Genomic DNA, 15,665 nt, shown 5'->3' with positions numbered 1-15,665 from the left:
ACTATCAGTTGCATTATCACATAATGGATACAGTGTGGTTTGGAGCCGTTTGATTGTTCTTACACATAAAGTTTTGCTGTGGGTTGCCATAGTGATTCAGCGGGGGGTTTCTTGTATTTTTCACAAAAGAGAAATGTTGTAATGACCTGTCTATTCTTCTATAATTCCACTGTGTATCTCATTCTCTTCCCTCCATCTGCCAGGTACTTATATCTGAAGGCCTAGGAAGGTATGCAAAGGACCCTAACTTTGTTTCAGCTACAAAACACGAAATTGCTGATGCATGTGATATGACTATTGATGAGATGGAAAGTGCAGCAAGTAATCTTCTCAATGGAAATATTAGCAATGGGACCAATGGGGATATGTTTCCCATTTTAAGCAGACAAGATTATGAACTTCAAGATTTTGGTCCTGGCTACAGTGATGAAGAACCAGAAACGGGACGATATGAAGAAGACTTAGCTGATGAAATGATATGCATTACAAGCTTATAGTATTTAGCAAGGAAAATGATTCTAATAACAGAAAAAGTGCCTCATAGTTTAAAGATGCTAGGCACTAGCTGGAGTAAATAACCAATCAAGAGTTGTACAAGTGATGTCACACCTCAAGGAAGCCATAACCAATAAATTTATTATCTCCAGGTTGCCGAAATGTGATCAGAGCTGCAGTACATCATGTCCTCCCACAAAATCTTCAGTTCCTCTGTAGGAATGAGGTTATTTTGAAACCAAGCAGATTGTGACAATCAGGTTTTTTGAGGGCTAGAGTGGGATTCTGAGGTGTAATATCTCACCTGTCTTTCAACCTTGTGCTGCTGTCCTTCCTAGTAGAGCAGGGTTTTGTCAATGAAAATGTCTGTGTAAGTCTGGCACAAAATTGTGTGGGAAATAGCAACAAGAGATGAGTGATGACAACCAATAATGTCATTACCTCAGTAGTCAATAGCATATCAGCTACCCATTGCATATCCATTCTAACGTTGTTTTCAAACTTGCCTCCAGATTTCTTTTCTTAATGCTCTTCTAAAATACAGTTTGTCATGCTCTACTTGTTAGAGATTGTTGGAAAAAGAAGTTATATAAAGAGTAATCTGTCATATGTAACACCAGTTTACATAGGAAAATATCATTCAGATAGTCTGTTTTATGACTATCATGTTAAGGGCAAAATATACTGGAATAAATGCATTCTTACTAATGCACTTGCAACCAGGTTATAATAGAATTAGATAAGATAGTTTGCTAAAAATTATATAGTAGAAATTATTGTAAATGAATTGTAATATACAATGATTTGTATTTGTAAAGAGATGTTCTATATTTTGTAATTATTGTACCGTAATTGAACCGCAGCAATATTTATGGACCCTAATTATTGTAACTCTCCACAGAATTCTAGATAGAAGTATTTTTACTTGGAATATATAGATCTATAGCATAAATATTTAAATAGAGCCACCTCTCTCAGTGTAAATCTCTTTTTGGGATAAAGTGTCAAGTTTGAACTTGGCAACAGAAGAGAATTTTTATTTTTTTTTTCAATTACCTAATTGAGTCAAATAAATCTCTTTGCATAAGGGATGCACAGTTGACTATTTACAATACTATACTTGGAAAGGTAAAATATTTAAGTTATTTTAACATTTTGATTGAAAACCAAGATCTAATTTTATTTTATTATTAATTCTGTGGTAAAAATAAGTATTAAAGTCCTAAAAAAACTGGCAAGTTCATGCCAGGATATTACTGGTCTTGAGACAATTTGTTTTGACATAGTATGTTATTCACATACCCTACTTTGACAGGAAGCATCTTGGGCAGAAATTTATTTCACAGGTAAATGAAAATGCTTTACTTCAATAGTACTTTGCTTGGAAAGAGAAGAAATGATAAAATGATTCTTCACAGAACCAAAAACTTTGATATAAGTAGTACACTATTGCCTCTACCTTTCTGTTGTTCTATGTGTCCTATTTCAAAGATTTATTTTTATGCAATCAAGAGAGGGCTTAGATATTGTTCACAATGCAGTACCACCCTGAAATGACTTTGAGGCTGAAATGTCCTTGGAGGAAAATCAAAAAACACTGAAAGCTACTGTCTATTTTGTTAGCACTGGATAACAAAGACTTGTTCTAACAAGTTACCTTATCAGGTTTTACCTGTAGATCATATGCTAGATAGCAATCCAGTTCACATTTTTACAAATGTGATGTTTAAAACATGTCAATAAACATTTTGTACATAATGACAGTTTCCTATGAATAGCTTACAGACTTCCTCTGAAATCATTCTTATTTCAAATGCCAGGATAAGAACTTAAAGGTTTGTAAATTATTTCTTGACCTACATCATTTTGTATTAAAACAAATGCAAAATGTTCTTCAAAATAAAACTGTGTAATAATTTTATTATACTTGGGACTCCTTTTACTAACAGTTTTTCACCAAGAAGCTCAAAAGGTAAAATTCTCTTTTTACTGTTTGGAGAACGGAAGAGAATGTGTGGGATATAGTCATCAGTCTACATTATCATAGTGTGCCAGTCTTTTATGAATGATTGCTGTTAACCACACAGATACGAAGTGATTATAGCGTTCCTATGAAAAAGGGTATTATTACTGTCCTGCTATCTAGGAGATTATTATTTCCCTAGTTACAGATCTTTGGAAACAGTGAGGAAAATCTGACCAAAATCCCCTAAAATGTCAAAACAAATCTTTCATGCTGTCTGCCAGCAGACACTTGGGTAGGTTATGCAGTAGTTAAGTCACTCTGTTACACTTTCCCACCTTACAGTAACAAACTTTAGGAGACCAAAATAGAGCCTTCTGGATCTGCTGTCACTCTGAAATGAGTAGTTTTCACTTCCACCTACTGTGGTGTACCCACTTCTGAAAACCGTCTTCTAAGGCAACTGAAATTGAACACTAAAAAATGAGGAGGAAAAAAAATCCCAGACCAGGTTACTTAACTGTGTGAACTTCTGATAGCACATCAAATTTGGCAAACGGAGCTGAGTCACAGTTAATCATTTTTCTGATGAGACAGAAAACATTATGCTGACTTCACTGTATTTTCTTGCCAGTATGGTTAGTCCTCAGCTTTCAGTAGTCTGATGAGAGTCTCTTTAGGGCAGATGTGCTAGTTTATGAGCAAACAGTCCTTAAAAGCGCAAAATAATAAAGGAAACAAAGTTACAAACCATATTCTGTATAGTTAAGGTTTGAAGGAAAACATATATATATGGATACATAGAATACCTGTTCAATTTTATTAACGAAGTATATGGAAAAAAGTAATCAATGTACTCACAATTACATGTTAATTGGCATCCTTAAAATACTGCCAATCATCATAATTACTCAATACAAAAACTAGATGTTATCTCAACATTTGAAGCATATTTCATGAGTTTTCAGATTTGTTGATGTATGTATACAATGACAGAAAACATTAGTAAAGAATTAAACATTGCTAAGTCTTTTACAATGAAGCAAATTCACTGAACAAGTGAATATGTAAAATATATTCCTGTTTGAACAGTGTCTCATTTTTAGAGCTTGGATGACAGAAGAATAGAGACTAAAAACTGTAATACTGTAATAACATACACTTGAGTTCTCTCTGCAGTAACTTTTCATTTTAACTGTAATTTTTAAAAATGCTTAAATGCTTTTACTAGTCCTCAAAATATGTTTTGTGTGTTTATTTTACAGAAAATGCATGTTCCAAGCCCCCTTTCCAATTCTGCAGTGTTTATGTAGCTGCCTCTTTTGGTTGCAGCCTAATTGAAATAAGACACTTGGAAAGGATCTTAAGCTGCAGAAACGTCAAAAGTTCTGGTGTACAAAACCTTGAGTGGCATTACATGAATTAAATGTAATGCAGTTTTATAAATGCTGCTATTTTCTACTGCTTTTTAAAAGCACCTTGAATAGAAATATGTGTAAAAAGAAAACCACTTTGGTCATTTTCCTTTCTTAATCTCATTGTCTTCAGCCAGAGACCTACAGCTGTGTCTGAAGCATCTGCAGCAAGCTATTACCATGGAAATGCTGGTGTGCTCACTCACAGTACCGTTGCTGGTTCAAGCCATGCTGGCAGGTCTAGTAACTTCCAAATTCTTACATCAAACAGCTTTTACAGTTAACTGGTTTTGAATACATTATATAGTATCATCTCTGCATTTACATGAAAAATATCTGGGTAGACCTGGGAATAATATTCAATTGCGCACTGTATTATTTTGTTAAATAAGTAAAACTCTGGAATTATGGGCCTGTGTTCTGCAGTCCAGTATGGTGTAAAAGATGGTTAATTTTATCTAGCAGAGTGCCAGTGCTCCACAGAGCATATTAGAATATCTTGTACCTGTTCTAAGTATCCCTTAGCAGACTTTGCTACAGGAATTCACCATCAGCGACCAGGTACAATGCAGGAGAACCTAATGGTAGCTTGATGCTACCTGAAGACTTCCCCGGGTCAACAAAGCTTTCAAATACACGAGCTGTTTCTTTAGCACTGCATCAAAGGAATGTCATGTGAAGCCTCAACATTCTATAGCAGTGAGGCCTAAATTAATAAAGCAACTGCAGTTCACAGCAATGGAAATACTCAAGTGTTTAGAAGGGGAGGAATCTGCATGGTGTCTGTGTATGTTTAGAACTCCAAGAAAAGAAGGTGATGTTTCAGAAGAAATGTGTGATTATCTGACTGCACGATGGGGCAATGTGTACCTGAACACAAACACACATACAGTCTGGGGTGTATATCTAACCTTTCTATGTCCTTATCTTTTTATAGCTTGTCATAGTGGCAGAAGGTAGCTCTGTGCATGTTCAGAGATATGCAAGACAGTGGCTAGTTAATTTTCTGCATTTGCATAGTAACAATTACCATCCTGCATGCCTAGAATGGAAATTCAAGTTGTACATCTGCAAATGCAGGAACTTCAGTATTCCGTCTTTCCAAATTGCATCCCCTCTCAGCTGCACAGGACTGTGGTAAGTCTCACCAGTGTATGTTACTCTGAGTATCCTAATACTTCGTATTAAAAAGACACTAAGATACCTACTGAATACCTTTAAGTGAAAATCTCAGAAACACAGGTGCTGAATAAAAACTATTTGCCATAAACAGCTACACCATTCACAGTACACACCTTCTTCAAATGCACAGCTGTCCGAAATGAATTGTCTCATTACAGCACAGGTGTGTGAGATGAACTGTCTCATTAACAGTTATTCAATCACCTATAACTTAAAATATTCTTGCTCTTCCCCTCATTCCAAAAGAATGCATCACGTAGAAAGGTTTTACCTGTTTTCTTTTGGAGCACAGTTCACTGCTATCGTCTTCCAGCCTCACTAATTTTGTTTGTCTTTATGCAGATGCTCTAATAATTAAGTCCTTTCCCTCAGTTAGCAGCAGGGCTTCCAACCACTGCCTTACAGCAAGCAGCACCAGGTGGAAGTATCTGCCTTAAACATCTGCAGTTGTCCTTCTAGCCAACACCTGAGTCAGCAAGCTTTTTTTACAATCTGCTCAAACGTTGTACAATTCAATTGTTTTTCCCTGGGGAAAAAAAAAATAGAGTTTATTCTGTTTAGCTCAAGTCCTGAGCAATCTTAGGCTACAGAAGCTTTTACTTTTAAAATCTGGCAGCTGCTTAGTCACAGATTGTTTTAGAATACTTAATAAATCCAAGCAATTCAATGGATTCAGTTTCATTCGAGGAGCTCAGTTTCTTCAGTTGTTTGCATTTGTTTGGTTAGGTTTTTTTAAATCAGTGCCTGGAAGTTAGATTGATATAGAAAACAGCCATGAAAGATCTTGTATCTTGCTTTATGCATCTGAAGATAATATAACAAAGATAATATACAAATTCTGTATATATAACAAAAATATAAATATCAGGTCCTGTTCTACATTTTTCAGGAAAGTAACTTTCTGATAACTTATATGTGTCTTCTGTCTGAATACTATACAATTCAGACTCCTCGGTTTGGTGAAGTATGATTTTCAGTGAGGATGTGTAAACTGTACATTCCTTCATAAAAAAAAAACCCACATTTGACAAATTCTTAACACATGCAGGTTCCTCTCTCTCCTGTTAATTCTGATATGAACTGGTTTGGCCTGTGAATATGAAATTGCATAAATACTTACTTAACCTTTCTTTGCAGGATGTGGGCATTACTGACTAGCTGTTATTCTGGGTAATACTCTCACAGCAGTTAAAGTCCTTCCTTTAAATAACAAGGCACTCTATAATAGCACACATTAATCTCTTCTGTTCCTCATGAAACTGCACAGTGGTTTTGGTTTATGTGTGCAACTGTCTCATCATTTAGAAATAGCTTCTCTTCAACAAAAGATTTTAATTGTACCACAAAGGGTCCAGAGGAGGCCACAAAAATGCTCTGAGGGCTGGAGCACTTCTCCTATGAAGGCAAGCTGAGAGAGCTGGGTTTGTTCAGCACTGAGAAGAGAGACTCCAGAAGACCTTAGAGCAGCTTTCCGGTACCTAAAAGGCGCCTACAAGAAGGCTGGAGAGGGACTTTTTAAAAGGAAATGTAGTGACAGGACTAGGGGGAATGGCTTTAAACTGACAGAGGGGAGATTTAGATTAGACATTAGAAAGAAGTTCTTTACTGTGAGGGTGGTGAGGCACTGGCACAGGTTGCCCAGAGAAGTTGTGGATGCCCCATCACTGTTAAATAAAATAAGCTGCTTAAGCCACTTGATCAGAAAAAAAGAATAGCTAGAGAACGGTTCAAACTAATAGTTATTTTAATAGGATACATTGTTTTGCATGGTATTTATGTTGTTGGTATGTTCAGTATGAGAAACCAACATGCTGGTGAAAGCTTAAGTAGCAAAAGATCTAGGGGATGAGAACATTTGTTTATCTCTGTGTTTCCAAGGTCATGGGCTTATATACAGGAACATTTTTCTCCTGAAGTGATGGGAGGCCCTTAATTATATCTGCAGCTTTCTCTGCTATCATAATAGTTGGGGCATTCAAATTTCCAGTTACAACACTAGGCATTATTGAAGCATCTACGACTCTCAAGTTTTCAACACCAATTACTTTTGTTTGGGGATCAACTACAGCAGTGCTGTCTGAAAGCTGACCCATTTTACAGGTGCAGGAAGGATGATAAGCACTATCTGCCTTCTGCCTTATGAAAGCATCTATTTCTTTGTCAGACTGAACATGGTTTCCTGGCTGAATTTCAGGACCCCGAAATTTTTCAAAAGCTTTCTGTGCAAAGATCTCTCTGGTCAACTTGACACACTGGCGGAATTCCCAAATATCTCTTTCTGTATGGAGAGAAAATAAGAAAACTGTAAGTACACCTTTAATTTAGTAATACATACAGAGTGCATAACAGAAAAAAATAGCATCAAAGAGAAAAGGCTGGAGGGAAAGTCTCTCACTGCTGAAAGCCATAATAAAGTAGGATGTTTTTTGAAGTCACAGATATTTATATTCATTGTGAACAAAACTGTCGCTTACATTGCACAGACCCAAAAGGAAATAGATGAGTTACAAAGAATTGCTGTTTATTTCACTCTACCCTCTGAGACACTAGTCTCAGCATAAAGCAAGTGAGATCTATTCTTTCACAAGCAGAGGAGGGGATGAAATGAATAGTATGATGCAGCAAACACTAAGAACCCTGACTGCATCCCCAACAGGTAATTCTTTTTGGTTTATACAGTGCTTTGCACAATGGCCTCTTTTAATAGGAGCTGCCTTTTATGAGAAATAAATAACAATGCACCAACCAGCACTTCTGGTGTTGAGCAGATATGGAAATCTACTACTGAAACTGGCAGGAAGTTGACATCAGAGCAAAGAGAGGCTGTGTTTACCTGTTGACATGTAGTTAGGCTCAATGATTGGATGGTCATTTGGGTCTGTGCTCTTCAGCTTTAGCCAGCCCACACTCATGCTCCTCATGGGTCCCACATGGACCTGCAACACCCACACTACACTTAAGACACAATCCCACCAGACATATTTCCAAATTCAGTATGAAGTTTGTTTTTTCGATTTAGACAGTCTTTACAAATTAATCAAATGTAAACATTAAAGGGAGCTAACGGAAAATGCCATTAAACATTTTTCCATTTTATATAAATTTGCAGTAAATATTATATTGCATAAGGGAAGGGAATATACCTGTCTTACATACTGACAGCTGTTCTTTTAATTTGAAATACACCCATTCCCATTTAGCAATAGCAGAGCATTCTAATACAATCAGCAAGCAGCCCTATCATCACTGAAGAGATTAGCAAGAAGTAAAAGATATATTCAGGATCAGTTCCCCAGCATTAGCACACACTTTTGGATCAAGATCATAGTCTAAAATGGGTCTTGGGTTTGTACCAATGTATATGTGAGTGGCCTCATACATTCTCACTTAAACCCCTGTCTAAAGTGCAGTGGAATAGGGAACACCTCATTTTAGTTTTTGTACAGCATCTAGCACAAAGCTGTCCTAAACAACAGCACTATGATGCTTCCCTACCGCAAATACTTAAACAGCAGTTCAATACTTGACTACCTTCCCAGAGATAAAAAGTAAAAATTTTGATAGCAATATCAAATAACAAGCTCGTGGTTTTTTCCCCCATGTTGGAGGTTAAGCCAGCTCTTTTGTGTTATACTGAACAAAATATTCTTTGTGATATAGCCAAATTATCAATATTTGTAATAAAGCATGAGCCTTCTTGATAATAGCTACAGAATATTACTGGAATATGTTCTTTAACAACTCACCTGGTAAGCTTCCATTGTGGAAGCAACCCGGCCATGATCAATCACCTGAGAAGGGAGAAAGTGGAACTGAATGTCAGGGTGAGGAACCCCTGGTTCACTTCGGATAAACCCACCAGATTCTAAGTGGGCAGTCGCTCCCTCACCTACAGAGTGTAAATGAGAGAGAATATGCCATTAAAATACCTCAGAAAAGCAAGAAATCCACTTCTTAACCCTTGGTTTCACTACTATGAATAATTTGTATATACCGTGGCAATTGCAAGGAACACAAATCCATTTTGAACAGTTTGTAATTTAAGCAACATGCATCACTTTCATCTGCTTCTTAATCACTGGATACATGTAAATATGCAAAACTTTGGAAATTCCACTGATTTGAGAGTGGGATATTACAGCTATCTCACTGTAACTGGCAGGCCTAGGGTCTAACTCCAGAGGCAGGTTTGGTCCCAGGATCCTAACAGATGTGAAGACTGCAGCATCCTGACACTACTGCATTGCATGCTCTATGACATGCAAGGTAGTTATCTCATCAGTCACAGGTAACAGGCAGAGCCATCCATAGCACCTGCCCTGAAAGGGAAAGATGAAGAGCCTACAATGCACCTCATATTATGTTATTCTCATATCCATTTACAGCTGTAAATTAGCACTCATTATTTACTTGCATGGTAAAAAGCCATACATACCCAATATAAGTTGTGAAATACTAACACCATAATTCAGACACGATAACTATTTTGAAATATTCTGATTTAGAAAGAAAGAAATAGTTTAAGTCCATTTGCAAGCTCTAGTTATTTCCCAGAACATAAAAAAAGTATATATGAAGGCTACCAGACTTTGGAATTCATGGATATAAGGCTGTAATAATTCTAAATCAATCAATGGTAGAATGATTGCACACTTTGTTTCATACCTGTAAACTTCCAAAGCCATTCTAGACCAATTCTCACCATATTAACTGGCTTTTGTGCGTTGTATAGTGTAATAGGTTTGGTGCACTTTTGCTGGATGTACACTTCTAAATGATCTTGAAGGTTCTGGCCTACTCCTGGGGAGGAGGGAGAAGAAAGGAGGAAGGGAGGGGGGAAGTTATTTCACACAGAACAATTATACATAGCATTTGCAACCAGAAAACAGCATAAATGGGAACTAAACTAACCTCTTAAAAGGGCAGTGGTGACTAAAACTATATCAGCCTTTTGCTCATGTCAGAATAAGATTTTACATAAACATAGCACAACTAGAATGAAAATAGAAAGTTAAATGGCAGACGTATCACTTGTTCTAAAATTGCCAGATGACTTCTAAATACAGTACATGTTTTTCTAGTTTTAAGAAAAATTTCATGTTATTCCTTCTATCTTTGAATATATATGACAGTGGGAGTTTATACAATCTGTTGTGGATCAAAACTAATTTGAAATTCTAAATTATAAGTATTCTGCTTCATTTTAGAAGTACTCAGTGACATTTTTCAGAAAGGCATTTTTCACTATCAAAGGTATTGTAGAAAGTGTAGGAGTTTCTTGCTCCGTTCTAAAATCAATGCATGTTTCCACTGATTTGTAACACTTACTTACTTTTCAGTCTACACAGCCTGATATAGAGACAACTTAATTTCATGGATTCATTTCATTTAATGGTCTTTGAATTGTGTCCATAGGAAGATGTAAGATTACAAGAAATAAAATTACCAGGAAGGTGACAAACAACAGGGATCCCCAGTTTTTTTAGATCATCTGCATTGCCAATCCCAGACAACATAAGCAGCTGTGGAGAATTTATGGCGCCTCCACTTAAAATAACTTCTTTACTGGCAAAAGCCTAAAATGAAATGAGCACAAAAGTCCTAACATTATTAAGCCTGATCTGAATGCAAGCAACATGTCAAGAGCTTCAAATATGCTATTCTGATCCAGATTAAACACCCTTCCCTCAGATTCTTCTCATTTTAAATGTATTCCTATCCTGCCAGGAGTTTCTGCAGGGAGAAATGATCAAGCTTTCACTTTGATCATTTCTATATTCCCTTCAAACTGTATGTATGGCACACAGGCATTCAGCTCAGCCAGTACTATGGCTGCCAGTAAACTGCTCTGCTGCTTGCCAGGAAAAAAAAGCCTATGGCACTCGGATCAGTCAGCTAAGCATCTCTTCCAGTTTCAGTAACGATTTGTAAATTAAAACTGAAACTCTTAAGAAAGACTTTTGATTCAGAGACATGCTAGCTCAGAAATTATGAAGAGCTTATTTTCTTAATTCAGCGAAGACTAATGCTTGGTTTCATAGCTTTGTAATCTGTCGGCTGTAGTCCTCAACACTCAACCACTCAACCACTAAAGCACTACTGGGAGAACTCTGACTGCAGGCACATATATAATTCTGGTTTGCTATCTCTTCCCTGTTGCCACATCTTTTACATTTAGGATCAGAACTATACCCCTTAGTGCTTTTCACTGTTAGAAGGGAAAACTGCATGAAGTAAGAAAATACTGGTACCCACCTGCTTTTCCCTCTGCTCTTTGAAAGAGGATAATGTGGGTGAACATAACCTTGTTTAAACTATCCCCTTCTATTTTAATGAGATGGCTCATGAGCACACACATGTTGGATGTACTCCATCCTCCCTCATTACACGTATGTTGCCTATTGAAATGTAAGATATCCTTTATATCCACCCCAAGTTTCTAAATAGAAACAGTTGCACATTAGAAAAAAAGATTTGAGATTCACTTGTCCTTAAGAAAGAATAACTGCACCACAGAAGAAACAAAAAGTAAGCAACATTTATATTTTATGCAAATTCTAATAATACCTAAGCTAATCCGGTGTTTAAAAGCAACACACATTTGCAAAAATAATGCCATAACATGTATCTGTTAATTCTAATACATCAGTGTGGCCACAGTGAGGAAAAAATAGATGAGGTACAAAATTATGCCCCGAACTTCTCGTTAGCAAGCAAAACCCACAAGGTTCAAGGAAATGTATCTGGTGTTGCTCATTTTCATTCTCTAATTTCACAGAATGTACGGTGCTATCATGAGTAGCTCCTTGGTTTTATTTTAGATGAGACATTTTGGCTTCCAAACCAACATTAAAAAGTGCTATTTTTTTCCTGGAGGATGGTGAAGTGTTAACAGATTAGCATGGAGTGCATATTAACTTGTAGTAATCCTGTCCTTTTTGAATGACACCTCAGCTATACGAAATGATGGTGAATGAGACTGTTGCTAAGTAATAAGATCAAAATATAGTAAGAAGATGAATTTTGGTAATTTTTTTCCACACTGTTGACCTAATATTGCTGACAGATAGCCAGTGCTGATGTTTTTTGTTTGTTATTGTTTTGCTCTGGGCAATCATTAGTATGTTAAAAGTAATAACATGGCATATCAGTAAATACGGAATCCATACCTAGATATGTATTTTGCATATTGTACAAATATAACTCATTTTTATTTTCTTAGGTACACAAAGAACTGGTACCAGTTTGTTCCAGGGAGTGTTCAAATGATGCTCGTTGGGTCTACACTTACTGCGAAGTCAGCACTGTGGTTATTCCTATTCCTCATTGGAATCCATAGTCTTTCATTGTGCTTAAAGCTAACATGCAAAGAGGAAAAACTGACTTTGAAACATTTTTGTATGCATTACTTAGTCTATGATACATTAAAACATTTTTCCCCTTTAAATACACTTTTCTGCTTGAATCTGAACTCAGAAACTCCAGGAATGTTCAGCCTACCTTCCCTAATTTTTCAGGAGGGTTACGAGAGTTCTGGGAGCTCTCAGTGTGAAGTAACAACTAAGTCACTGGCTTGATGAACAGTGCTTGAATTGTGCTCGAATCTGGTTTTAATGAACTTTTTTAACTTCCATTGATGACTGATGTAACAGAGATCCTACCTAAAATAGACTGTAAAAACAAAACCACTTCAATATAATCAAGTGTTTCATCATGGTGTTATTAATAAAATTATTAGATCTTCCATCCTCAGAGGTATAAATTTTTCCGGAAACTAAAAGTAGACAAGCCCTGCAAGTTTCATGTTGGGGGTGAGGAAAATCCTTTGAAGGTGTACTCTAAATATATATTATTCACTGTGTATAATTCATACATGTATTAATATGTATGAAAATTCATAGCAATTAAAGAATTTTGTGGTTAAAGTCATCCAGTATTCAGAAGGTCTTTGATCACATATAATCAGCTTTCCAAGACTTTCTCCAACAAAATTCAGCTTGATACTGGCACAGCAACAGCAAGGAGAGACACTGTTTTCATAGACATTTAATAGCTCATGAAAATAATTAAATTTTCTGCAACTTTTGTTTTACATTGTCAAAATTAGTATCATTATAATCCACTTAGAAAAGAACAGATTTGTTCTGTGCATTAGAAAATGAAAGAACAGTTTATTTAAATTGCATTTTAACTTTTAGAAGGTGTTCAGTCACAGAACACTTGTCTGTTGAGTCTTGTAAGCCTTGCTGAACTCAAACCATCAAAATTTGTACTCTCCTCTCTTTAGGATATTACTATTACCCTTTTTAATTGTTTTATAATTGTTTATGACTAAATATCTTATTAACATACAAGTCCCTCTTAGGCAATTTCTTAGTTATGTACTCCATAATCAACAGTAATAGTAAAGTGTTAAGGGAAATGGGAACTTTTTAGGTCTTATAAAAATCAATGGATTGAAAGCAGCATAAAATGAACTGTTTATCCACAGAGGTAAGTTGTAATGGCAATTCAAGCTTCCTTCCATATGACCTGATGTTCAGTGGAAGTTGGACTGAGACTGAAAAATGTTCATTCCACAAACAACCATAAGGCATATTTCATCATTGTGTTTCATCATTACTATCCCAAAACTCAATACATAATGGCAAAATAAAGTGAACGACTCATTGCTTACCCTTGAGTCATCCAGATTTCATTATCTAGCTTTTACAGATTTTCTTATGCCAGAACAGCATTTTCAGAATTGTTTTTCAGAAACATCAGCATTTTAGCACCCTATTCAATACACTGAGGCAGTGCATGATTGCATCACAGGTTCCAAACAGAAACATTACACAATACTCTTGTGTAACATCAAGTTATGACTTGCTCCATCAGTACCAAGAGATGGAAATATAATGGAGATGTTATCTCTAAATTGATTCAGCTGAAGTATCACCTACTGTTGTACTGGAAAAGAAAATATAACGTCTGAGCAGCAGACATTTTGCATATTAAACTGCCATTTCTAATAAAATGTTGTTTTTAAAAAATTGATTTTGCTTTGACTCGTACATTTCATACTGGAAAATAAAAATCTCTTACCTTTTTCCTTTGCCCGTTTTTCACATATTCGACACCAGTGGATTTTGTTCCTTGAAACAAGATTTTTGTTACAAGTGTCTTCTCTGCAACTGACAGGTTTGGGCGTGATATGGCGGGGCGAAGGTAAGCACTAGCTGTGCTCCATCTTTGACCTACAATATCATTGTAATATATTTACATTGAACAACAAAACAGTCATGTTTGGTATTCATCAAAAATTCTGAAAACCTAGTCTCCTTCCCAAACTTAACTATGAATCAAGACTTGCATGGCAGTGCAATTTTCAGTGAAATACACACTAGACTAATAGCAAGCTGCTGTGAAACGAACGTGGTGTAAATATAGAGTGCCATAGCTGTTCAGTGCAGCTTATGTCCATACTCCAAAATGCTTTCTGAAGTACCACTGGTGGGTCAGAAACACCAATTAAGGACCCCTTTATGATTTACCTTGGTGCACAGTCATGTCCATCCAGCCAAATCCTTCTTGCTGATAGCCATTCATATCGTCTGTGAAGGGATACCCAGCTTGCTGGGTTGCCTCCAGGAATGCATGATGAAGAGGATGGTTTGTTTTCCCCCTTGACACATACAGGGGTCCATTTCCACCTCTGTACTGATCTGGCCCCAGTTCATGTGTCTGTGCCTTTTTAAAATAGGGCAAGCAGTGCTCATAGTCCCATCCTATAGCCCCTTCCCTGCTCCATCGATTATAATCTTCTGCATGCCCACGAATGTATACCATTGCGTTGAGAGAAGAAGAGCCACCCCACACTCTCCCACGGGGCCAGTACAGAATTCGATTATCCAGATGCTTTTGTGACGTTGTGTGGTAATACCAGTTATATTTCTCATCACAGAGGTTGTATGTTAATGCAGCAGGCATATGAATCTTCCACATCAGTCTTTTACTACCTAGAAGAGTATCTTTAGGGCCTGCTTCCAAAAGTAGTACAGTACTGAGAGGGTCTTCTGTCAGCCTGTTGGCTAATACACACCCTGCTGATCCAGCTCCAACAATGACATAATTATAACTGTTTGCCTTTTCAGAACTAAGCTGAGAAGCTGCACGTGAAATTTTGAACTGTTGTTCAGTGATGCCCAGTATGTTCTTTAACAGAGTTCCTGTTACTTTGTGCATCTGATTCACAGGACTGCAATATTTAACTCCTTTCATTAAGTATGACATCTTTACTGGTAGTATCACTCTTGCAGAATTTCTAACAAAAATCCAGTGTTTTACCCTAGAAAAGCAAACAAACAATAATTCTAATTAAGATGTAAGCATTTATATAGTGCTTGATCTCTAAAATGTTGGAAATTTTCTGGTAAAACTGGTGTATTTCACCCATTCTCTCTATCCAAAGTGTTAACAACAATGCTTGTAAACCAATAAACATTTACTCTGGAACTTCTTCATAAGTTTGTGACACTCAGTGATATTGCTTAGCCAATTCACAACAATGGAAGTGCTAAGTCTGACCGCTGTACCTTCTGCCAGACCAAGGGACTGCTGGGGTTTGA

The 15,665-nt window shown here is 36.6% G+C and overlaps 2 protein-coding genes across 2 annotated transcripts in view; one reads left to right on the top strand and one right to left on the bottom strand.

Annotated features, from left to right (window-relative positions):
- Positions 1-2,421, top strand: part of CACNA1D (calcium channel, voltage-dependent, L type, alpha 1D subunit) — a gene marked incomplete at its 5' end in the record, with an annotated part of 117,339 nt that extends 114,918 nt beyond the window's left edge. Inside the window, one exon of the mRNA XM_010013655.1 lies at positions 204-2,421. Coding sequence (XP_010011957.1) covers positions 204-497 — 294 coding nt within the window. The remainder of the gene's footprint in view (positions 1-203) is intronic.
- Positions 2,422-6,827: 4,406 nt separating this feature from the next.
- CHDH (choline dehydrogenase) lies at positions 6,828-15,379 on the bottom strand. The gene is made up of 7 exons (XM_010013654.1): positions 14,592-15,379; positions 14,143-14,294; positions 10,502-10,631; positions 9,721-9,855; positions 8,802-8,944; positions 7,889-7,991; positions 6,828-7,333 (listed from the first exon to the last, which is right to left on the bottom strand). Exons 1-7 carry the CDS (start codon positions 15,328-15,330, stop codon positions 6,915-6,917), a joined length of 1,821 nt encoding a protein of 606 aa, XP_010011956.1. The 5' UTR covers positions 15,331-15,379; the 3' UTR covers positions 6,828-6,914.
- Between the last annotated feature and the right edge of the window lie 286 nt (positions 15,380-15,665).

This window comes from Nestor notabilis, unplaced genomic scaffold (genome assembly GCF_000696875.1).
Source record: "Nestor notabilis isolate BGI_N333 unplaced genomic scaffold, ASM69687v1 scaffold3314, whole genome shotgun sequence".
Lineage (NCBI taxonomy): Eukaryota > Metazoa > Chordata > Aves > Psittaciformes > Psittacidae > Nestor > Nestor notabilis.
The sequence above is the reverse complement of the archived record's forward strand: the minus strand, read 5'-3'. Positions and strand labels throughout refer to the sequence as shown.